The 26469-nt window shown below is 40.2% G+C and overlaps 1 protein-coding gene across 3 annotated transcripts in view; it reads left to right on the top strand.

Moving 5' to 3' along the window:
- The first annotated feature begins 1781 nt into the window (after positions 1 to 1781).
- The window catches only part of LOC121296217 (guanine nucleotide-binding protein G(o) subunit alpha), a 67960-nt gene continuing 43272 nt past the window's right edge, over positions 1782 to 26469 (top strand). The window contains exons 1-3 of one of the 3 annotated variants that reach the window (XM_041221529.1): positions 1782 to 2241; positions 2532 to 2574; positions 23996 to 24137. In XM_041221529.1, coding sequence (XP_041077463.1) covers positions 2124 to 2241; positions 2532 to 2574; positions 23996 to 24137 — 303 coding nt within the window. In that variant the 5' untranslated portion in view covers positions 1782 to 2123. The remainder of the gene's footprint in view (positions 2242 to 2531; positions 2575 to 23995; positions 24138 to 26469) is intronic. The other 2 variants (XM_041221528.1, XM_041221527.1) reach the window with 2 other exon arrangements.

The following is a 26469-nucleotide window of genomic DNA, read 5'->3' as shown; positions in this document are numbered from 1 at the left end:
GTGCATGTGTTTGTGGCTGTGTTTGTGGATGTGTTTGTGGATGTGTTGTGGCTGTGTTTGTGGATGTGTTTGTGCATGTGTTTGTGGATGTGTTTGTGGATGTGATGTGTTTGTGGCTGTGTTTGTGGATGTGTTGTGGATGTGTTTGTGGATGTGTTTGTGGATGTGTTTGTGGATGTGTTTGTGGATGTGTTTGTGGATGTGTTTGTGGATGTGTTTGTGGATGTGTTTGTGGATGTGTTTGTGGATGTGTTTGTGGATGTGTTTGTGGATGTGTTTGTGGATGTGTTTGTGGATGTGTTTGTGGATGTGTTTGTGGATGTGTTTGTGGATGTGTTTGTGGATGTGTTTGTGGATGTGTTTGTGGATGTGTTTGTGGATGTGTTTGTGGATGTGTTTGTGGATGTGTTTGTGGATGTGTTTGTGGGTGTGTTTGTGGATGTGTTTGTGGATGTCTTTGTGGGTGTGTTTGTGGATGTGTTTGTGGATGTGTTGTGGATGTCTTTGTGGGTGTGTTTGTGGATGTGTTTGTGGATGTGTTGTGGATGTCTTTGTGGGTGTGTTTGTGGATGTGTTTGTGGATGTGTTGTGGATGTCTTTGTGGGTGTGTTTGTGGATGTGTTTGTGGATGTGTTTGTGGATGTGTTTGTGGATGTGTTGGTGGATGTGTTGTGGATGTCTTTGTGGGTGTGTTTGTGGATGTGTTTGTGGATGTCTTTGTGGGTGTGTTTGTGGATGTGTTTGTGGGTGTGTTTGTGGATGTCTTTGTGGGTGTGTTTGTGGTGTTTGTGGTGTGTTTGTGGATGTCTTTGTGGGTGTGTTTGTAGATGTGTTTGTGGATGTGTTGTGGATGTCTTTGTGGGTGTGTTTGTGGATGTATTGGTGGATGTGTTGTGGTTGTGTTGTTGGTGTGTTTGTGGATGTATTGGTGCATCCCTATTCTTTACACTGTGTTCCTCTACTTTGACATGCATTCATTGTACTGTATTACACTTTACTATGGAAAACTTGAATAAGCGTCACTAGATCTAAACAGGGCGCGTGCAGTAATAATATGTTCTCCTAGAATTTATACCAAGTCGATATATTGGAAAACTCTATTGCTGAGTTAATGGAGCTTCAAAGACTGAATTAGTAAAATATTTAATTATTTGATTAATAAAATATTGGATTTTTTTTTTTTTTTTTTTTTTTTTTTTGACAGAACTTTGACTCGGGAGTTATTTTAAGATCGTTTTAAAGGCAACAGTTACATTTCTGTTTGTGTTAAATCTTTGCAAGAAGAAACTCCAGTTCAGTGGTTCGTCCTTTAGGAACGTGCAAGAAATGTACACATTTTTTTTTTCGGGTTTAATGTGTATTTAACCCGAGTTTGCACTGCATGTGTCATTGCTGTAAACTTGCGCACACCTTGTGAAGCTAGCACAGCCACACCTTACGAGAGAATATGCCTCGGCTGTGGGGTCCCCATGTAGCACCGTATCTCGGCTTTAGGTGGCACAGTGTACTACTTATTGCTAATGTGTGCAACTTTGAAACGGTGTACGCGTGTATTATTATTATTATTATTTTTATTAATATTATTATTTAAAGCATAGAAATAGGCGATGATTACACAATTCCGAATAACGGTGAGCCTACTGCAAAAGTCATCTGTCTGTATATAAATTGTGTGCAGCTAACCATAGTACCAAGAGCGCTGATTGGAGCATGCTCTCTCGCTCAGCTCAGACGTCAGCGAGTGCAGATCCTGGCGCACTCTCCCTCTCCTCTCCATTGTGATCAGACGAACGATGCGATCGCTCGCAGCCGCCGCCGCCGCCCATTAGACACCCCCAGCCCGAACGCTTAAGCAAACCTTCCCCGGAGAGCTCGCCCAGCCCAGTCCACCCCAGCTCTGTGCCAACAGCAGCCGAGTCAGTTTTTGATGCATTAGAGAAGAAGAACGCGAAAGACGAAAGAAGCAAGCAAGAAAGAAAGAAAGGAACAGAGCTTGCGAGAGAGAGAGAGAGAGAGAGAGAGAGAGAGAGAGAGAGAGAGAGAGAGAGAGAGAGAGAGAGGAAAGGATCTTGCTGGTTTTCATATCTTGTGTATTTGGAGAGTGAGCCGAGGTTTTGATAACCATGGGATGTACACTTAGCGCAGAGGAACGAGCTGCCATGGAAAGGAGCAAGGCCATCGAAAAAAATCTCAAAGAAGACGGAGTCAGCGCTGCAAAAGATGTGAAATTGCTCCTGCTTGGTAAGGCTTTTATTATTATTATTATTATTATTATTATTATTATTATTATTATTATTATTATTATTATTATTATTATTATTATTTGTTTAATTATTTAATAATAAAATGCATAAAGCAACAACCTCTTGTTCAATGTGAAAGAAATGATCATAAAATCTCAGCCCCTGTGTCAGCACGGGAGAGCGCAGTCCCGGCGTGCATTAGCACAGTGAGCCTTTGCCTCTAATCTCCTTCATCTCCTTACAATGAAAACACTCACAGCGTTGTATTTGTGTGTTTTATCCCGACAGGGGCTGGCGAATCCGGGAAAAGCACCATCGTAAAGCAGATGAAGTAAGTGCATCGGGTTTAGCTCCACTATTCGGCTCTTGATAATATATTGGCTGTGATTTTTTTTTTTTTTTCCTCCTCATCCCTCCCCCTCCTCCCCACCTCCTGAGTGTGAGGGTAGGATAGGATCTAACCTACCAAGTACGGATACATGCGGTATGCCTATGTTCCTTAACACTAGAAAGGGTCCGACTCTTTTGTAGCTAAAGACAAACCCTTCTGTCTTGGGCTGCGTTTAGCCGGCTCAATCGTCAGTACCAATCTCGCACACGAGCAAGTGCTCGACTCCATGAGACTGAGGTGCTATATGAAAATATATATATATATATATATATATATATATATATATATATATATATATATATATATATATATATATATATATATGAATATAAAATAAATATCGTTATACGTGTATTTTTGCGTTGGACTGTATTCCATATGTATAACGTGAACAGTGCCTATGTAGCCCCAGAGTGATCCATTAAAAGACAGCCCTGCTAATTAGGTGTGATGCCTTGCTTTTGTCATTCGGCTCTTTCCATTTCTTTGGATTTTTTTTTCTAGTGTTTGATCGCCTGGCACAGGTGGCAGGGTTAGCGCGCTGGCATTTATTAAAGGGCTGTGTGTAAGATGGGTTTAAAGGAGGCAGGGCTCCACGCCATTTAGAAAAACTCTTTTAAAAGGATTTCAGAGAGAGTTTTCCTCCCCTTTGCCCAATTATTTTGTCACGAATTTAGCTGGTGATCTGCATCAATTAAAAAAGGTATTGCTGCTGTAATAGGATTTATAGAATTGATAAATGAACCGTTGCTTGGAAACCCTTTCCCTACATTCGGCCATTTTCATTGTGTTTTTTTTTTTTTCCAATTTGTATTATATTAATAAATTTTATTTATAACGTTATTGCAAATTGCAAACTAAAATTCTAGACTTACTAAATGCAAGTTTGTAATAATAATAATAATAATAATAATAATAATAATAATTATTATTATTATTATTATTATTATTATTATTATTATTATTATTATTTGCTGTGGCAGTCTTGACCATACATTACTTAGTAATTATCGGTTTGCTAAGCACAAGCAACAACTACAAAAAAGCAAACAATGTAAAAGCGAAAGGGCGTTTATATATTTTTCATGGGTTGATTGTGACCGTGTTGTCGAGACATGCATATACATTACAGACAATCAAGATAAATGCATTGGCTTGTTGGTTTAAAAAAATCTCTTGTAGCTTTTGGTAGCAGTAATATTATGCAAAATCTTTTTTTTACTCTCTCTCTCTCTCTCTCTCTCTCTCTCTCTCTCTGAGAGAGATATATAATATATATATATATATATATATTATAATATAGATATATATATATATATATATATATATTGCCCTATACAATTTTTTGTGCTCAAAAAAGTTTTCGTTCACATTTCCTTGGTAAAACCACACACCGTCACGCCACGACCACAGTCCAGAACCGGTTAGACACCTAAAGTCCGCCAAAACCACTACCTGTCGCGGGTCGTCATGAAACGTGTTAGCAAATGGTAGCCTTTACGCTCGGCTAGAAGGAAAAAAAAAAAAAAAAAAGGGGACGAGGGGGGGGGGGGGGGGGGGGTCGGATTTCTACTGCAGCCTCGGAGGCGCTCGGGTGTGTTCGGATTGCCTGCGTTACATCCGGTACAGAGATGCTGAAATTGCGTATCGGAGGCGCTCGGGTGTGTTCGGATTGTCTTTGCGTTAGGCCATGGTAGCAGAGACCTGTGAAATAGGTGAAGGAAGGATGTTGATGGTAGCAGATGTCAGCCAGCGAGTGTTTTTAAAAATGATGTCTAACTCTGTGCACCAGTAAGTGACCGCTGAGAACACGAATAACGTTAAGGTATCAGAAGAGTGCTGTCTACAAATCACGCATAATGCAATACTTTATGTAATTTAAATGGTTGTTTTTGTAAACTGAACTAGTGGATTACCGTACACGAAGCCACATTCTGTCATAACTAGAGGTAATGACTCCGATTGCCAGTAACCCTTATTTCCCTACAGCCCGGTTTACGTTGGATGAATATTGTGCACGTTATATTCTGTATAAGAACTGAGACGGTAATTGGAAGTGAATATTATTAATCGTGGAATACTTTGCGTTCTGTTGTGTGTGTGTGTGTGTGTGTGTGTGTGTGTGTGTGTGAAAGCACTCAGTTCGTCAATTGAAGGTCATTTATCCTTCAGAAGCTGAAACAACAGTGTGGGGAGAAGCAACTTTATATATATACCGGTCAAAATAAGATGCATAGAGTTCTAGAATCCTTTGCGATTCTATTTAAATTCCCTTTGGGTTTCACATTGCAACTCTGCTGGAATCTAGAACCCACTATTGTGCAGTATATAACAGCACAAGAGAAATCTTCCAGAGAAATCATTGTGGAACCACCTGTTACTTTATTATAGAATGACGTGGAAAACTACTGTTTAAGACAGGACTCACACATTGGTCCCTCTGAGCTGTTTAAAGGTTGCTTTTTCAGAGTTGGGTTTTGTTATATTCAAAGAACTGATGCAGACTGTAGTATCTTTACTATTCTTCATGCACATCAAATTGGATTTTAAACATCAAAAAAGCATTGACTAAATAATATGTAACTTTGCTGGGAGGAGCGCCTGTCTTTGGATAACGTGATCGCGAGCACTAGAATACTACGAAGTCATTGTTGTTGTTGTTGTTGTCAGTGGATGTGCAGTGGATGCCCTCCTCGCGGCTGATGAGTTAATTATACTGACATAAGCATGAGACCTGCACGTACCTCTACACTGCACAGCTTGCTGTCCTGTTGAATGGGAAGATGCTCATCTTTGAACTGTAGTGTTTGCAGTTGGCTTGCTTTGCCATTCAATTCAATGAGCTGAGATGCTAATTCATTACAGATTCTAGTCCTGGATTTGAGCCCCACAGCACTGGAGAATAGTGTAAAACCTTGCAAGATTTGAAACGAGTGATCGTTTGGGTCAAGGGTGAGTGTCATGCACTGACCCATCTAACAGTCTTTCTCTCTCTCGCTCTGCCTGCATGATTTATTTATTACATTTGAGATCTGCTCCTTTTAGCTGTGATTTGTATTCCATTGATAAATTATTTAGCACAGATAAGCTTTAACCAGCCCTTCTGTTTTCTGTAGCCTCCGCAGGCCTGGCTAGCAATGCAGTTCAAACTAAACAAACAAATAAACAGATACACAAAACAACTGGTCTGAATGAACATAAACCCACAATTATAAAATACATCTTGGGCACTTTACCAGGATCAATACGCCTAGCGTTTCTTTGAGAGGAAAACTGTCATTTTAAATGCAGAGGCAATTAATAGGACCATCCGGACCCATTACAGTCTTAGAACTGAAGTGTAACAAAGAACAATCTGTAGTCTCAGGTAGATGCAAAGTACAATCTGTAGTCTCAGGTAGATGCAAAGTACAATCTGTAGTCTCAGGTAGATGCAAAGTACAATCTGTAGTCTCAGGTAGATGCAAAGTACAATCTGTAGTCTCAGGTAGATGCAAAGTACAATCTGTAGTCTCAGGTAGATGCAAAGTACAATCTGTAGTCTCAGGTAGATGCAAAGTACAATCTGTAGTCTCAGGGAGATGCAAAGTACAATCTATAGTCTCAGGTAGATGCAAAGTACAATCTGTAGTCTCAGGTAGATGCAAAGTACAATCTGTAGTCTCAGGTAGATGCAAAGTACAATCTGTAGTCTCAGGTAGATGCAAAGTACAATCTGTAGTCTCAGGTAGATGCAAAGTACAATCTGTAGTCTCAGGGAGATGCAAGTACAGTCAACTTGCAGCCTGTCAGCGCTGTCTCAGTGGAGCTATTAACTCTTTCAGACCGGAATTATATTTGCAGAGGTGAAGAAGGAACCACTAATCGAGTCGATACATGAGAACAGGACAAAAATATTTATTACATATATTTCTACCCGACCTCAGACTGGGACCTAGGAGTCCCGTGAGATTCCAGCGTGATTTCCGAAGGCGCATGCTAACATAGGTACAGCGGGACCTCAAGGGTTAAGCCTGCTTTTTCATAGTGGTATTTAATTTGTCGTATAGCTCCAGCCTTTACCAGCTCCCTGCCGATCAGTATGTCTCTTTTAGCCAAAAAGGTTACATAAAAGCCTTAAAGTTTATTAGCGTATTATGTAGGCCTGTTTGGGAAACAATTTAATGCGCGCTGCATGTGCATGTGGAGATGGCACAGAAGTGTGCTTTTCATATAGGGTTGTCGTGCCGCTCCCAGTTCAAAGAACCTGACTGCTCTGTTGGCATTTTACTTATTGATCCTGTTTTTAATGCTGTCAGTGTATCAGGCTGATTTGAAAAGTCTTTTTTTTTAATTTTTTTTTTTGGGGTGGTATTGAAATAGTTGCATAATAATTCATGCTGAATCATTTTAAATGAGTTTGACTCACATACTTTAGAGAACTGTCTTTTTAATGATGATTACTATTACAGTATTGTCTGCTTGTGACTCACTGCTTTGTTGTGTCACACAATTAGGATTTCAGAAGCCAGAATCCTCTTTGCTATTTTGACTGGTAAAGCTGAGGGAACACGATGCCACTTTGTGGCTTGGTACTTGGTTTCATCAGACTAGGTTTTAGGTCACTGCACGGCACACCGGGGGAGACTTGGGATTTGATACAGCAACCCAAACTAAGTCACCTGGAACCAGGTTTCAAGCCAGTGTTCCTAAAGTGGCATTGTATTCCCTCAGCATAGCATGCACAGATGGGGATGTTTACCCTTCCCCAAACATCTGCTTCATTCTCTTATACACTTACTGACACAAAGATGAACTAGTGCCCTTTTAAAAGATATGTCAGGGCAATTAACCATTTCAGCATCCCGTTGATTGCAATAAGGTAAACACACCGTGTGAAACCTGAAATATGCACATTTGCTTCATTATTAGATGCAAAATGAGTTAATTCTAGAGGATGATGCTAAACATTGGTCCCTAGCAGTAGAGCCACCCCTGTTCTCACACAGCGCTTGATTATCGTGATGTGCTGCAATGTGGAGTTACCCGAGTCGTTAACCTGGAAACAAGCAGGGAAGAAACCAAGCGGCCTCCTTAGGAAAATGTCAGCTCTGCTGCCGTTGAATTGTCTGGGGGATGAAAGATATTACAGTGTTCTGTGTTATGAAAAAGAGAAGTGGTAATAAAGTTCTTTATGGAGGTGATAACACCTCAGGGGATCCGCCTTGTATTTCAATACGCTCTTTGTATAAATAGAACGCTAAAAATAATCTTGAGGGCCTCTGTACAGTAAGCATCATCATCAGCATTTTCTTCACTTCTGAACTATAGTGAGTCATGTTTTAAATTATTATTATTATTATTATTATTATTATTATTATTATTATTATTATTATTATAGTATTAGTAGTAGTAGTAGTAGTACTATTATTATTACTACCACTACTACTACTAATAATAATAATAATAATAATAATAATAATAATAATAATAATAATAATAAAATTGATATTATAAGAGCGCAGCTGAATTATTAACCCTTACCTCAAGGTCCCTCCTCTTATCACCGTTTAGAGTTCATAAATATTGATTTACCAAAATATATGTAAAAAATGTTTTCTCTTCTCATTTATGCTCAGCGAAGGAGTTCCTTATTTAATTACACAACCTAATTCCGCATTCTTCAGTTCGACAAAAGTAATTCAGGACTGAAAGGGTACAAATACTTGGTAGTGTATATTTTGGTGTAAGAGGTTGAGTGAGAACCAATGACTTTGCAGTCCCCAAGCAACTCCATTGAACAAAAGGGTGACCTCCGCTTGATTGGATAATTATATAGCTTGTATCGTAGTCCCTCACTCCACCAGCAGGGGTCTGCTGTATCTGCACGTGTCATAACCACATACAGGGCATTGTTACATCAGTGTCCCTGACCATAATCCTTTGTTAAACACTGCATCAGCAAACATGTGCTATAAATATACACTATTTCCCTAATAACTGTATACATTAAAAAAGCTTTTAACCCATTTACATTTTCTTTTTTTTAAATTTAGTAGTCGCCAGATTTTTTTTATCATTTTCTCCCCAATTTGGAATGGCTAATTATTTTTAGGCTCAGCTCACCACTACCATCCCCGCGCAGACGAACACACTCTGTCCTCCGAAGCGTGTGCCGTCAGCCGACCTCTTCTTTTACACACTGCAGGCCCGCCATGCAGCCACCTCAGAGCTACAGCGTCAGAGGACAACGCAGCTCTGGGCAGCTTACAGGCAAGCCCGCAGGCGCCCGGCCAGACCACAGGGGTCGCTGGTGCACGGTGAGTTGAGGACACCCTGGCCGACCCAAGCATTTGCAGCATATTTCTACATTTGTTTATAGTTTAAAATCACTGAAACTGCCTTTTTTGTCTGATGTTGCATGATTTGTTTCTAAAATCTGAAGGCCCATATAAGAGCTCCTTCTTATGCACTTTTGTTCTGTCTTGCTTGTTAGGTATTGTTACTCGTCAGAGTAACTGTTCAGTGAATGTTGCCCACAATCTTTCCATGTACCACAGATCACTCAAAGGGCAATACATACATACCTTCTTGTTGCGTTTAGCAAGTTTGTGAATATATTTCTAAAACTGCTCATCACTGTCTAAGATCTTGCATTTAGCAGACACGAACCTGCTCTGACGTACTTGTGGTTGTTTTTTGTCTCCTACACTAAGTGCCTGTCGATGCTCATGCTCTGCATGATTAGTAAGGTGCTGTATTGTTACAGGTCCTTGGAGATGTGCTGGTTACTGCAAGTGGGATGTGAATTGTACTGCTCTTAATCCGGTGCTGGAAATGGATCTTGATGAGCTCGCTTTCCCAGTGCTCTCCCCTCCCCTCCCTTCCCTCCTCAAGTGAGATATGTACACTAGCAAGAATCGCTTGTAAAGCATTTCTCAGTAGAGTAGATAATATGAGTCCTGTGATGTGAGTGCTATGTATGCTTTTTGTATACCTATACCATTGCATTTTGTAGCAGCCTTTCCATTCATTGAATGCTCTGTTCTGTTTGCTTTTGGTTTACTTACACATTGTTAATACAGTATTTGACATTGTTATGTAGTGATGCAAAGTTTATTGTTATTGTTATTGGATTTGTTTTTATCCTGCATACAAAGTGCAGTTACAAGAGAGGTCCCTCATAGAAAGCACAGCTGTTTATAGTTGCATAAGAGAAACGAACCATCAAATTTGCGAAAAAACTAAACAAAAAACAAGCAAAAAAATAAATTGTCCGTAAAGCTGTTTTCGGTACTCACCTTCGAAAAGTTTTCAACGGGAATAAAACCCGAAGAACAAATTGTTCCCCCTCTTCTCTCTTTCTCTTCGATATTGGGGAAAATCCCTTATATATATAGTAATCATTACCTTATTACTTTATTATATATATATATATATATATATATATATATATATATATATATATATATATATATATATATAATATAATGCTGTCATGATCTGTGGCCATTATTTTAAACTTGTCTTCATTTTATAGCATATGTACATTAAACAACTCATGGGATCATGGGATGGTCCATTTCAAAGAATATGGTTTTGCAGCTGACAATTTGAAAGTGACGCCCCGCATGTTGTAGCACTACAGAATTCTCTATTGTGTGGGCAGCCACATCACAAAGCCCTCCACACACTTGGGCCTCATTGGCACAGTGCACTCCCTCACACAGGCAGGACTGGCTCAATGCATGCCATACAGAGCCACTGCCTGCCTGTGCTCTGCAGGCTACAGCATGGGAAACAATAAAGATGATGGCACTGGTTTCGAGGGCTGCCTCTCTGGCACTCACTCAATATGGAAGGCTTGATTTATCTCTGCTGATGCAAGCCCACAGTAAAAGCAGCCTGTATGCGTTGAGCTCTGAGATGAATTAAGAGAATGCATAAAACAAGGATCTAGATTTAGTTTCTGATTGGCTTGGCATTGCATTGTCTGTTATAATAAGGTCATGGTTGGATTGGATTGCATACTGTAACCCTGTGTCCAGATCAGCTTGTTTTCAGAGCAGCTGCTCTGCTGTATGCTTAAACATGCAGGTGTAACTTCAAAGTTATTTTAGTCCTTACATTCAGAAGGAGAAGGGTGGTTCTCTTCACAGATATCTCAAAGGGGATCAGACTGAAGTGGTTGAGATCCAGCTGCCTGATATGGAATTATTAAAGTACTTTGTCTTTTGTCTGGCTGGGGCACATTCCTGTATGGGTGTACGTAGAAGTCAAATTCCATGGTCTGTGGTTTCTTAGTACAGAGTAACAGCCATGCTACTGGAATTTGCATGAATATACAGCCTTGTTTGAAGCAAATTTGTAATTAAAGAAAACGTGAAAATCCTTTCAAACCAGTAGAATTTTCCTACGTCTTTGTTCTCTGTCAGAATATGTAGCTGTTCTTGACTCTAGAAGTAAGAGGAGAAACGGTTTGCTGTTTCCCTTTTCCCACTGGAACAGTAGCTCGAGAACTTGAATTTGTTTGCATGATGGTGCTCCTGGTCGGAAAACCACACGCAATTCTGTGCTGTTGGCGCGGGGCACGTACGCAGACATCCTGAACTGCTCCCTCACCCCTTAACATGCTGTCCCTCTAGGGCAGGCTTGGGGCATGCTCGTGGGGCAGTGGGGGAGGAGGCCGCTCACACCGCTGCTGTGTAAATGAGCAGAGTGGACGTCAGTCTCCAGCGCTTGCATTCGTATCGCAGCTCATCACAAATTAAATGCATTAAACCAGCCAAGGAGCTGAACTGCTTGTGTCAGAATCTCAAGGATGTAGATAAAAATGAAGGAGCTGGCTAAATAAATGCAGCTGATGAAATTGGAATTTAAAAAAAATAAAAAAATAAAAAAAGGCTCTTTGACGGTTTTGTTTTTCTTTGCCTACTGAGACAAAGTAGCAGATCCCTTCTGAAGTGTGTCATGGAAGTGACTTGACTACTAAGGTGGTGGCAGCTTATAGATTCACAGCTGCATTGCTTGAGACCGGTTTTAATTAATGAAGAAGGATATTAGGCAGGGTGTAATCACTCTAATCCTCATTCGTGAGGTCTGTTGATCAGCAACAGCTGCTAACGTTAATGGAAAGTGGGCAGAATATGCTGCTTGGACTTATTTAGCTGGAAAACAGCCAACCAAGGTCATTAGTGGCAATGATTCAGCATTTGATAGGACAACTCAGACACGCATGGCACGGGCTGGATCCCCGAACTCAAACGACACCACAGTTTAAACCAGCAATGAGTTACATCATCTATGTTTTGGTTTAGTTTATTCACTTTGTGCCCGCAGGGCCAGCACAGGCACATCTCAATAGAACAAGCGCTAATACCAAGAGAGACCTAAGTGGACCATAACATAATGCAGCACCCTGTACACTGTGCTGTTATGTGTATTCTGTATGGTTCTCTGTAGTTGGCTGTTGTTTCCCATTGTAATATCCCATCTAGGACTAATTCTGAAAGGACTGCTTGAGGCCAGTTTTTATTTTTAAGTGAGGTGGCAAAGCGTGTTCGCATCGTGCTGTCCACCAGAGCCCACAATCATCCACGATGAGTCTTTTCAGAAGCAACCTTTGCTGGAATCTCATTTGCTTTCATTCAGATCTGGCTGTGATTCACATGGCATTCAGCTGTTCATTTTGATACCTCCACATCACTAAAATACAGTCTAACCCACTTAAGTGTATAAACCATTTATATACTCGTAAATGGAGTACACACTTAAGTGGGTTGGTGATCTGCGATCCCAGTTCTTCTTAAATATTACTGTACAGGTAACAATGCATTACGCTGCAGTCCCATGTATTTACTGTTTCTTTGAGACTTAATTCAGGACAGTATTTGAATAAGAAAACACCAAATCATCAGCTTATAAAGTATTGCATTTAAATGTACAGGACTTGGTAAACAGTGCACAGTGATGCACATTCCCAAAATACCCCTTTTTACTTTGAAGAATTAAATGGAAATCATTCTTGCTTAAATTATCTTAGGTTCATTCTGAAAACTGTATTCATTTACAATATACTGTACTTGTAATCGAACAGAAATAATCATCAACGTACCTTTAACAAATGCGGTGTTCATTTCAACACATCATAGTCCTTTAATAAAGTCTCTTAATGGAAATTCTTTCAGATTCCTTTCTTGCAGTTATTTCAGTGAAGGAAAGCGCTCACGTTCCTGTCACTGGGCCCGTGCTCGTTTACAGCTGTTCGCAATGCACATGCTCAGTTAACTGTATACAAAGTATCACAGCTACACAGTAAAACAGGGACTGACAATATTGCATTTAAACGGGGTATATGTAATGATGCAGCATTAGGAATGGTTTTGCATTTGGAATTGAATACACTAAGGTGGGATAAACCAGGGCATTCCAAAGCTGGCCCTTCCACTCCTCTTCCAACTCTGTTCTAAATGGTTTCATTGAACCAATCAAACCTCCATCCAGGCCCTGAAGCAGTGAATTATGTCATGTTATCTGTTAAACCTGGTGTGGAATGGCCCGCCAGGATCGTGGTTGGACAACTCTGACCTAAACGATATATGCTTAAGTGGGATAGGCTGTGTTTGTAATCTTCCAGGATCTTAGACAGCAGGTGTCCATTCCACTATTTTGTGCCAACAAACAGGAACACACATCTGAGATCTATTAAATATTCTGATTGCAATTTATGGCCACATATTATCATTGAGCACATCTGAGAAACTATTCTTAGGCAATCGGGGGGTTTGCATGGTTGCGTTTGAAGAAACAGCAACTGCTTATCTATAACATCTCCTAAAATAATGACACTTCGGCTTTGGGGTTACCAGTCTAGCCTAGCCCAGTAACAGCCACACGCATTATTGCAAGTGGTTGTGTGCTTGCTAGTGCTATGTGACACAAATCCGGTCCTTTGTGAAGGGGACAGTGGTGTGCGTAGCAGGAATTGTGTCACAACCCTGCAGCATACGTTATTGAGCTTTATTGAAGCTGTACATCTGTATATCAGTGTGGCAGGATGTTAGCATGGCAGATTTTAAAGATGTAGAAAAACTATTCTAATTGAAACATTCTTTTACCATTTACCCTTTTACACATATCTAGAGAACAGCGTACAGTATACTGTGCAATTGTGATAAAACTTGCTAACTAGCTCAGGTTATTGAGTGCATAACAATCTGTTTGTGTTTGTTTTTTTTCCCTAAGCGTTTACTTTGCTGATGCATTGTGGAAAAGCAATGAAAGCAATGACTCGTTGTGACTGCCTTTTGTACGGAGCTGGGATGTGAGTGTCAGGGTAGCAGGGAGCTGCAGAATGTAGGTGTGATCTGGGAACAGAGAGAGTCTCATAGACAAAGACAGAAGCCATGGTATCGCTACCCAGTGTCATCCCTTAGTGAAATGACGGTATTATTGGAACTGGCGGGGCAATCGCTGCTTGGCACTAAGAGCACGAGGGCCTTTTGTGCTCCGAGGCAGCTTTGTTCTGAAGGGAGTCATTGAATCAGTGTGGCTGCAGAGCATCGACGGGCTGTTATGACATGAGCATTTACAGCGCTACCCATTCCTCTAACCAGAGCAAATCTGGAAATAAGACTCCTGTTGGATAGCAGTGTGATCCGTTTCTGGGTTTTACTAGGAGTTTAATGAGACACACCTGAGCTTGTTACCTGTACACTGTGGCCAATCAGGCTCATAGTAAAACCTGGAATGGATGAAGCTGCTGTGCAATCCGAGTCTTATTTGCATCCCTGAAAAAAATGACGTTGTGGGGACGACACCTTTTTAAGAACTAAATATGCCTTAAAAAAAAAAAAAAAGTGCCAAAATATTTAGTTTGTTGTCGACTTTCACCCTATGTGGAGTTTTGTCTGACTGGAGTTAGAAATAGTCAATTAAATCATAGTGAGAGTCAATGAAAATCCCCCACAAATATAGGAGTGCAAACATGTGTGTATGTGTATGTGTGTGTTTCTTGTTTGGCTTCCCTGAGCCTGAAGTGTTTAAATACAGTTTTGTATTGCTACCCTCTCGCTGCTCGCTGTTTAGTGTAGCATCTGAGTAAGAGTCAGAGTCAGAAAGCATTAGTGAGAAAAGGAGGAAGTGTGTGTGTCTGCAGCTGAAACTATAATGTGTAATGTAAACAAACTGAGCAACATGTCTGGTTCCTGTTAAAGCAGAAGACTAAACATTTACCCAGGACTAATAATTCAGTGTCAGAATTGCACATGTTGGTTAGACAGCTTTAAAATGGCCTTTTTCAATCATAGTGTTGAAATGGCTGACAGCCATCGTTGCAGGCGCATTCAAGGAAAGGGTTAATGAAGTGGAGTTCTTGTAAAGAAATCTCATTAGTGTTCAACAGCACTGTGCTCCGAAATCTATTTCAGTTGCGACGATTTTAGAGAGAAGTTTTTCGACAGCACATATTGTAAAAGGTACTGTTTTTTTTTTTTTTTTAATGTGTTAAGTCGATATTTTGTTTTTGTTTTTAGAAGAGCACTTGACTCTCGGTATATATGAATCTTGTTCTTTGTGGCCCAATCTATAGATCCAGCTGTGTTGTGTGCCTCTGCCCCCAAATCCTGTCATTTGGTAAACCACCAGTGTGATTTATATACTGTCCTTTTGCAGTGCCTGGGCAGTTCATTTGGTTACCATGGGCAGTTCATTTGGTTACCATGCTCAGTGTTGTAATTTAGGGCTCAGAGGAACTTCCAGTTATTTCAAGTCGTATTTTAATGAGTTTAAAAGGAAATACAAATGAAGGTCATCTAAAGACTGAGCATATTACAGCTGGCACTGGTTTCTAATGTCATGCGCCACTGCTCTTATCCCAGCAAAAAAAATAATAATAATAAGGAATTGACTCTAAAATGAACGTCTCTTCTTAACCTAGCCACAGTATGATTTTAAACCAAAACATGTTGTAACACACGCCAGTAAATGAACATGTTTTAAGGTATCTATTTATTTATGATATTATAGAGTATGGATGTATAATACTGATGACTTGTTTGTAAGTGCAGTGAAATGGACAGGTCATTTACTAGAATTCAGAACGTTGACCTCCTCCTACACTACACTTAAAAACAAAATACTGCTTAAATATTTCAGTGATTTGTTAAATTCACTGCTCGGCCATGTTGACAATAAGTCTTGTACAGTATTTTCCTGTATAAGGGCCCATCATTAATTCACTGTTTTCAGTATTTGAATGTTTTGCTGACGTGTAGATCAGGGACTTATGTATTTCTGTGTGAATTAACACACCAAGGTGAGTTCCTAATATATTAATATGTAGCAAACTCTTTATGATTCGCCCTTGTGCATGTTTAACACTTAATCTGCATTACTGTGATATATGAAAGCTGTGTTTGTGGCACTTTTGTGGTGCAGCTGCTATATAGACCAGCTTAGTACTTGCGTGAGCCCAGGAGAGGTTTGAAAATCAAGTTCATCTCAGGGGGGTGTTGTTGGTAGAATGAACACTGGAGCGAATGAAGTAAATTAATTTTCCGAATGCAATTCCCTGACAAGTGAAAGAGTCTCCATGTGGAGGTGTGGCCCCAGGCTCGGAGCAGAGGTAAGGTGATTGAAAGGGAGTCGGCTTCTTCTTCATTGATTTCCAATAAAGCTGTTCAATACCTGTAGGGCAGATTCAATCAAAAAAATACAGTGCTGCATTGTGGCCTGCTTTATTTCCCTGCTTCACAGCGCTATGCAATCAAACTACTCCCAGACTGGAGGAAGAGGACACTCCCCTGCAATAGCAATAATGCAGGGGGTTTTATTGGGTTAACATTTAGTAACATTTAACAAACGTTATGAATCACACCTCTACAAAATGATGTACTGTTAATAGCCTAGAAGCATGTTGCTATTGTAATTTAAAAAAACAAACGATTAGGTGCAGATTTAAGTTTTGAAGAAGGCTGAAAAGACCCTCCTGTCCATCCCACACTCAGAGGGTTATTACCCAAACCTGACACTCATACACAGGGGAACAAAACACAGCGCAGAACTGATTATGCTATGCTGTGTATTCACGTGAACCTCCACTCACTGAATCGTGTTGGCAGGGATGTTTTGTTTTGCTGTGTGTATCCTGTGGTGGAAGGTGAGCTGTCAGTGGAGAGTGTTAGGAGGGTTAGTAGTAATCCCAGTTTGGGAGGGGTGTCCAGAGAATGACTGCAGGGAGACTTCGAGTTCTGCGAGAATGCTTGTTTTTCACTGCGGTGCTCTGCACAATGCCGGCAGAGCCTGTCTTCTTCTTGACAGCTGATGTTCTCCGAGGCATAACTGGGAAGAAGAAGCCAAGTTTTTAAAGGCTGCAAAAAAAAAGAGACAAAAAGTCCTTTTTCTTGTTTGTTTTGCCCTCAGTGCTGTTCCACGAGCACTCTTTAATGAAGAGTCCAAGAGGGCCTTGGGCGGCTGGCTTGCAAAGAGGTTTATTATTATTTGTTGAATGCAGTAGCATTCTAAACAATTGAAGGCGTTATTAGAATCTCTTCTTGCCTGCCTCAGACCAATCAGGTTTCTTGAGGTTGTCCTTTTTTGTGTTTGACTGGCAGGTAACAAAAAAAGGAAGTACGCTTTGTTTGTATCTGCAGCCAACAATGGGCAGTGATTAGGGCACTAGATTGTGTGAAATACACGTGGTTTATATAACCATCCTCAGTGACTGTAGCAGTGTCTTAAAGGGACACCATGCCCCTCACGTTTACAGTATTCCGGAGTAGAAAATAATATAACCTGCTGAAGGAGTGTGTGGATAATGACTCTCCGTCTCCTCCGTGTTTGCTTGTGTCTTTGCGTCTCCTTGGTTACGCTGCTGAGTGTCTCTGGCTGGAGCAGTGTTTTGTGTATCAGCAGCAGAAGATGTTTTAATTGAAGAGAGGACGTGACGCATGGCATACTGAACAAGGCTGGGACCGTGCCTCCTTTCGTACCTTCACTGCATCGATTTCCAAAACAACCAATGCATCGATGTCCTTCAAAAAAAGGAACCAAAATTACTGAACCATTACTGAAAACTATTACACCACTGTGGTAAAAAATTATATATATATATATATATATATATATATATATATATATATATATATATATATATAAAGACTGCTTTTTTTAAAACCATCATTCCCAAATATCAAAAGACTTTTGAAATACACAGTACTATGCTGATTCTTTGTTTTCTATACATTTTCCTTTTTAAAATACATCTTCTAAACTTTACACTGCTGTGCGTTTGTGCTGTTTGAATCTTCAGCGTTATTCAGCCACAGGATGCAGTCAGTCATACTAAAAATTAGACAGTGGTTTTGACTTTCTTTTACTTTTTAAGGTCCTTATTGAAAACATTTGTCAGAATCCATGAAAATGTAATAAGTAAAGTAAAACCACAATATTAAGAGCCATGCAAACTCTCAGATATACGGTACCCCAGTGTAAAAATGTACCTTACAATTACTAATAAAACATTATGGATAATATCAGAACTTGAATATGATGCTGTCCTATCTGACTCTCGGCACACAAGGTGTCTCCCACACACCACCTCTTCCAGAAACATTCCAGGTCACTGACCATTCTAAAATATTCAAAATCCTCTCTGATCCAGGTAAGTGGTTTGGACAAAACACAATGATCTAAGCTGATCTAAACAGTTGTGGATAAGAATACCACCATCAGTACAATACTAACCATCCTAAGGTTTTTTTTTTAATTTATTTTTTTTTTACAAAGAGTTTACAGACAGAAAGGATGGGTATTTAGATTCTCTGATCAATTGATGGTACCCCAGCGTGTCTGTTGCTTTAAAGACTTTTTGCAATAGAAGAAGAGTTTGTGAGCTGCACTGTTTCTGCAAAGAGAATATTTCCCATTCCATGTGTGGCAGGAATGGCGATGCTTTGCATCATCCGCAGCAGCAGCGATAGGGCTGCCCTGTGCTGATCTTTAGGTGTTTAGTTAGATAGGGGAAGTCAGTGCGTCTCTGCGTAAACTGGCATGAGATCTGCCTTTATTTGTATGAGCTAAAAATAGAGCCTTACTAACATGCTGTATGAATTACCAAGCAACTGTATTTCTTTGTCTCCTGGAGTTTGCAGATCTTGGGTTCCTCTTGTTTCCCAGCCTTCTAGTCAATGTTTTAAAGGCTGGATGCTATTACTGTACTCTGACCCAGCTTCCTTTTTATCAGTGGGCTGCACCAGTAGCTTTAAAACCGGGCCCTACATATTTCATTGCACCTTCCTTTCCTCCTCCTCCACTCTGCAGCTGCATCTCCCTTATACAGGGTGGGTCGGTTGATCACATTCCACAGCCTTCGATGACCTCTCTCAGCTGCCACGGTCAAATCCTGGGAAACATATTTTCTATTAAACTTACTCTTCAGATTAATTATTTATCTCTGCCTCAATCACATGTCTCACATAAGGTTTGGGAGGAAGGACCCCCTGACACACATTACCTCACCCGATCCTGGCCTATCAGAGCTCTGTAAAGAGACTGGTTACTAATCCTTCTATTGCATTTCATCCACCTGCATCCCTCCTCCTCCCTCAGCTCCACCCTGGTAACCCCCCCCCAAATCATGATATTGCCTAATCATCAATAAAATATAAATGATTCACATTTCAGTGAGAATGTACACTATGCAAGCGTCCGGGTCTTTTGATGAGGAGTCACACATGAGAAATAATCCAGTTGTTTACTAACCGGGAGAGGCGTGATAGGATTAATGAAGATAGGCTTTCTCTCTCAGGGATGGGCACCTAATGATCAAACAGATCAAGTTAGCTGGAGGGTGAAATTATAATGAACCTCACTCCCCAAGCCCAAACAAGTCAACTGCAGCACCTGTGACACCAGCCTAGTTCCACACAACAAGCAACTGCTCAGTGCAATAGTTACTGCACTGTTACTGCGCTCAGGAATGTTTACCATTGTAAAAAGCACAGCAAAGTAATAAAGCACAATGAAAGAATGGGAAAGCATTGTGAAGAATAGCAAGGTATGATAAAGCGTATTAATAAACATTGCAAACCAGGGTAAACTATGGGGAATGTATAGATAATAACCATGGGAAAAGCACGGGAAAACTGAAAAAAATACAGTGCAAAAACTTTTATAACTTTTATTAGGGGGCACCTGTGAGAGGACACGGATTTATAAGATTGAGTTGTGCCTGCAGGTGATTGCCAAAAGGAAATCGTATTTACTATGGAAGCTGTTTTACCTTAAATGTAACGACCAAAAATAATAGCATGGCAATAGAAAGGTTCATTTCTACTCTATAGTAGTTATATTAAAGGGGAAATAACTGATTCTAAATATTTCATTTTTGGCAAAATTCCCATCTTGTAGATTTCTGTCCTTTGTATGTGTCGTCAAAGCATCACAAGCACTGTTACTGTTCAGAGAGCATAATATCTTTATGGCATTTGCATAAAAAGCATGCGAAGACAGACAGGTAAAAGCGAAGCCAGCAGTGTAGTTATTGAAAGTAGCGATTAATTTCAAATGAGTCTCTAGGACATGCTTTTCTCTGCTTATGTTCAGTTGCCTCCCACAGCTGGCCAGGGTTCCAGGGGGGCATGAATAAAAGCTATAAAAAGAGAACCACAAAATGCATGTGCTTATTTACTTGGTCGAGCAGGCCAAATGACTAATTAATCGATTATTTGCATCAAATCCTTACCATCAACCTTCATTTTATTTTTTGTTTTGTAAATGGTAATCCGTGAATTGCCAAGCTTGTCTAATCAACAATGAAAGGTTGAGGCATTCAGTGTTTGAGAACAGTATATGGATCCTTTTCTCAACCTCATTTAACCATGGCAGTCACTTGCTTCGATCAGGATGACTAATCAGCGATATCAGAAGAGTTTCTTATAAAGGCAGTGCCTGCATGAATGTGTAAGGTTCCTATCTTAATGTCAGTGTCTTCTTGTACAGCTGGAGCCATTAAGAGGTTAATCCGAAAATTGCAGGTTAAGTGCTGTTTCTGGGGAAAGCAACGTTTAGTTTGTAAGAAAGCATCACAAATAAACGCTGAAGGAAACTTCTGCTGTTCTAGTGCAGTTCAAATGCTTGTGCAGAAAGCTAGTCAAATGATTCTAACCTGCACAGCGTTTTCTGGTTTTGCAGAAGAAGCACTGGCCTATATAGGATGTTTCCTTCTTGTCACGCCTTATGGGTGACCTAACCTTATGGCATCCCTCTTCAGAACTTCAAAGGTTCACAGCTACTCTACCTTCAGAGTATCTGCCTGATCTCAGACAATACAAATCCATTCACATAACATCTCTCTATCGGATTCTGCACAAACGCGATTCGAAAAGGTCTACTGGAGGTTTGTTTGAAGAAGGTTTGTGAGTTTACCATGTATAGTGTAACAGACAGACAGACAGACAGACAGGATAAGGGGCCACCTTTCTCATGAGAGCCATGAAAGAAAAAACAGTTCCTTAATTACTGGTGTACCAGTACTATGAACTGGTAACTGTTTTTAGTACAGAACAGTCAGGACTGAGCCTGAGATTAATTGCTCTGTGCATTCACTAAATGGCTGGAGTTGTGTATGCAGTATGAGATGGTATACAGTATATCATTTTGTCAGTTGTGTGTGTGAGTATTTGAAACTTTCTCAGTGGTGTGTATTGGAGCTTGCCTTTTGTGTTCATTCTGCTGACCTTGTGACAGTGCATGGGGGGCTGGGATGGGGGTTGAGGTTTGTACTGTTTCGTTCGTTTTCTGTTTTGCAATGGAAATTTAAGATGGAAGATCAATAACAATTCTGTGAAGGATACTGATACTGAACTGTTTGTCTGTCACTTCAGTTGATATGATTTGATTGGCACTGTGGGAGAACAAGGACACGGAGGCAATGAAAATGGCACATCACACACATAACGGATCGGGAGATTCATAGCTATTGTGGTAAGAGGGGGCTGCAAGTTGTCATTAGCCAGTATAGCTCAACAGCAGGCGTGGCATGGCTTGGTTTTTATCAGCAGAGGTTAGACTACTTTTCCAAAGGCGTGTTCCATGCATTTTATTGCATACAGTTATCTGCTAACCCTCCCTGATGTCTTTAACAATATGACAGAGAAACCATGAATCTGTCTTGCAGCTGTTTTGATTAAATCTGCCCTGGGCACTTGTCAACGTCAACCCATTTAATAGAACAAATAGAGCTCTGAGATATAAAACTCATAAAACAATGAAGTTCCTTATTCATTTAAACCCTGCCTGGATTGCTATCCCTTTGTGTGGTTGTTGCATGATGCTGGATCGTGTCACTGCAGAAGAGCCCTAATTGAGCCGTACTATATATCTGAATTGTGGAGCCGCTGGGTTAATTGCCGTGAAGGGGCATGGCACTGAAATGAAGAGGTCCAGCTGGAGAGAGTGAAGGATGTTACCGCCTGTCAAGTCGAGCACTGCCGAGAGCTGGCATTAAATATTGGCAGGAAAAAAAAAGTTTGCTTTGGGAATTCCGTAAAGGGTAATTTGCAGCAAGAGTTCTCTTAGACAAAGGGTCTGTTTGTTTGGTTTACAGACGACAAAAGGGCACGGTGCAATAGAATGGATTCTTTTTCTTTTTTTAAATTGAGGATAATCTGATTGAAGTGCCTGAGGGCGCAGTTCCAACATGGATCAGGGTAACACTGGAAAAAGAGATGCCGATGGGATAAGTTTGTCCACTAAAGCGAATCTGTCAACATCTGTGTTATTTCCCACCTATCTAGGGTGCTTTATACCACTGTTTTATTTTAAAAAGTACCTTATTAAAAGGGTCCTCATGAAAGTTCCTGAAAAGATACCAAAATATTCCTATAACATTGAGAGTTTATTGTAGCATAATCAAATGTGACCAAAACATCTGTAGGAGGGTAGGAGTGTGTGTTAAAAGGTTTTGTGAAATCAAGGCAGTTATCGTGTTCACTGTGTAGAGTGTGACAGACAGACAGACAGACAGACGGACAGACGGGCGGGTGGATGTGATCAGCATGTGATATGATACAGTTGTGCTACCGACCTTCTACACTCCTGTAATAATTAGTGAGCACAAGCCGAGGAACTGGATGGGATGGATTGGGGCAGTCGGGAGTCCTGCTTCCTTATATCTATATCTCAAGCCCTACCTGGATGTCCTCATTGTTGCATGCAGGATGAGAGCTGATATTAGAAAGAGCTGGGCTTGGGGGCTGTCTTTGGGTGGAGGTGTCTTACACACCTTGTAATAAAAATCAAATTCATATTTTTGTTGTTAAATAAAAAAAATACATTTCTCTGTTCGACAAATCAATGAATAATGAAGAATTTACATTTTAAAAATGGTTCATTCTTCATTAATGTGATGCTGCCTAGGATGCTGACTTCAAAACATGTTCAAGAAAACCCATTTATCACAATATAATATTTTTGCTTTTTTTTTCCGTTCAAATTACCCCCTGAACCATGCCTTGCGACAATGGGGCAAAAACCAGACAGGGATCTCTCCATGCAAATGAATGAGGCTAACCTTTACACCAACGCTTCGTACTCTTGTACAGTAAATGGATTGGTCCCTAAAGATTTGCCTTTACACTTCTGGGAAACTGTGCTCTTCTGTGATTCATGAATCCCATTCTGCAATGGCAATTAAAGTGTAATTTTGTTTTATTTCGCTAATAAAAAAGAGTGCATTTACAAATATCACAAACACATGCCTAACTGAGGCAATCTGGAGTACTCAGCAGTGATTATAAAAATAAGAACTGCTTAATGCCATGCGTGCTGCGCAGTAAATGCAACAGTCATTACAGCGACCTTATTATTCACTGTGTGCTGTTCATATTTAAAGTTCAGCCTCAAAGTTTACCACAGTATTTTTGCAGTTTTCCCATGCTTTTCCAATGGTTATACTGGTTTCCCATGTTTATTAATATATTTTACCATACCTTGCTATTCCTTACAATGCTTACCCATACTTTACCATGCTTTCACTGTGCTTTACTACACTTTGCTATGCTTTTACTATGGTAAACTTTATAAGAGAACACATTTTGTCTACTGAAAAAAAAAAGAAAATAATTCAGATAAAAATGAAAACCCCTGTGCTACCATAGGAATTTTGGAACAGATCACTCGATATTAGGATTGTCCCCAAATTCACAAAACCAGATCTCCAGTTTACTAAGCAATAGTGCTATCTGAGCAATGCCACACCTTGCTCCCAGTGTGTGGAATTTGGTGGTGGGGGTGGGGGTGGTGGGGGGGTGGGGGGGGGGGGGGGGGGGGGGGGGGGGGTGAGAGCCTGTTGCTGACGTCTGATATTTGTTAACATTTGCAGGATTATCCATGAAGATGGTTTCTCTGGAGATGATGTAAAGCAGTACAAACCGGTGGTCTACAGCAACACAATCCAGTCCCTGGCAGCTATCGTCCGTGCAGTCGATACCCTGGGCATTGAATACAGTGACAAGGAGAGAAGAGTAAGTGTCCTTGCAGTTTGCACTATACACGCAGCCCAGCTGCTGCAGCTTGCTTTATCCAATTGGTGCTTTGTTTTGTTTTGCATTGTGTTTTAACCAGGATAATAATAATAATAATAATAATAATAATAATAATAATAATAATAATAATAATAATACTGTAAAAATAGGTTATCCCCGTAAAAGGATTGCATAGACTTTCAGTCATAATCACGAATAATTAAAATTTTATACTATTGTACTACGGACGGAAAAAAAAACATTAACCTGTCATCCCGGTTCTCGGAAATAATATTTACATGTCATTCAAGTTAAATTGTATAGTAGACATTGGTGTCTATTATACTGACATCGAGTGAGGATTATAATATTTATGTATATATATATATATATATATATATATAATATTTATGTGTATATATATATAGCAACAGGTAAATACATCCACAACAACACAGTAATCAAAGGGGCAAAATCTTCAATTACTATTCATTAGACTTTTGCACCAGTAAAGGAATAGTGTACTTCATTGATTGTGTGATGTGAAACAATCAGAGAAACAAAACAGCATTTAGCTGATTGCTTCCTGTTGCCAGACATTTTAACACAGATGACCACACTGGAGAATGTAAATCACTGCTATGGGACAAATGCAGCCAAGAAGCAAAAAGAACACAAACACAAATGCCAGGAAGCAAAAAGAAGCAGTTTTTTCTTGTTCATTTTCAAGTAAAAGTTTACTCCATGAATCTCTTGGAGAACCTTCTTGTAAGACAAGTTTCATCATGACATGTCCTCTGGACCCTTTTTTCTTTTGGAAAAAAAAAAAAAAAAAAAAAAAAAAAAATATATATATATATATATATATATATATATACACACACACACACACACACACACACACACACACACACACACACACACACACAAGTAGCTTTCAAGTTAAGGTGGGAGAAAACAATAACTATAGAATTATAGGTAATCAGGATATGCAAATTTCAGCATTATCAAATCGTGTGGAAGTCGCCAAAAGGCTTCTACGTTCACAGTGTTTTAAAAGTCAAAGTACATTAACTGCATATATATATATCACAGAAAAGGATAATTAGAATTAATAATGCATGTTCAAGATGCACCATAGAACAGTACATCCATGCCTGTGACAAATTTGTGTGCTGTTCGTACATTGCCGGCCAGTGTTAGTGTCGGCTTCATGGTCTTGTTTCTGCTCATGCAGTTCAGCACTTTAACATTCAGTTCATTGATATATGCTGGGCTGAGATGTGAGGCGATGATGTGTGCTGTGCCAGTAACAATGGGGAAGCGTTGCAAAGGCGAAAGGACTTAAACTTGAAGTCACAGAAAAAAAACAATTCAGTACATTCAGGTACGAGAGTCCCATGTACTTGTTCACCTTCAGTAAGTGGCACACCTGAGCTTGGAGTCCTGAGATTAATCAGGCTAATCAGAAGAGGTCCTGAACTCAGGACAAAGAGCACAGACTGTAAAAAACAACATAATATCTGAGTAATTGCAGCTCAGGGGACTCGTTGGGAATGATTGCAAAAAATCCTGAAAATGTCGCTCCAAGCAGCTCTTTAATTTGCAGAACAATTACCTGATAATAGCATCTGTCACGAGTTGCCTCTGCCTTTTGGATCGTCACGTTTCAATGTGTTGGTGAGGAGGCATCTTATGTAAAAGTTTTTAAATATTGGGTTCTTGCAGGGAAGGTTGGCAGAGATACAGCTGTCCTCGAGTCAGGTGTCAGAGTGGGGTAAGCTCTGCTGACACCCCCTCCCCTCTCCTCACTCTCTCTCTCTCTCTCTCTCTCTCTCTCTCTCTCTCTCTCTCTCTCTCTCTCAAAGCTCAGGGAAATTAAACAACCCTAAATAGAGGAAACTTGATCCCATTTCTTTCTTTCAATTTCTGAACAACCCAAAACTAATCCCAACAGTCAGATAAACCCTTGGCGAGCTTGCTGATTGGAAATTAATGATGTTAATAATATTATTCCACTGTACTGTACTTTTTATTTGCACACTGGGTCTTCCCAAGCCTAACACTTTGCCCTCTGGCTGTGGCTGTACCCAGTTCCCAGGCTGCAACTCCCTGCAGTCCAGTGTAAACGCACAATGCTGTTATGATGTGAATATCCTTTGCTGCTGCCGTGGCGACAGCCCCCCTGTCTCATTCATGATGTGCTCTGCAGCTTCCTCTAGATGAGGGACAGGGACCCGGCCTATTGTTAGATTGGTTCTATTCACCTGCCTGAACAGGAAGTCCGCAGGGGAAGGAGTTTTTGATTGCACCCCTTCCCCCACAGACACAG

This window comes from Polyodon spathula, chromosome 21 (assembly GCF_017654505.1).
Source record: "Polyodon spathula isolate WHYD16114869_AA chromosome 21, ASM1765450v1, whole genome shotgun sequence".
Lineage (NCBI taxonomy): Eukaryota > Metazoa > Chordata > Actinopteri > Acipenseriformes > Polyodontidae > Polyodon > Polyodon spathula.
The sequence above is the reverse complement of the archived record's forward strand: the minus strand, read 5'-3'. Positions and strand labels throughout refer to the sequence as shown.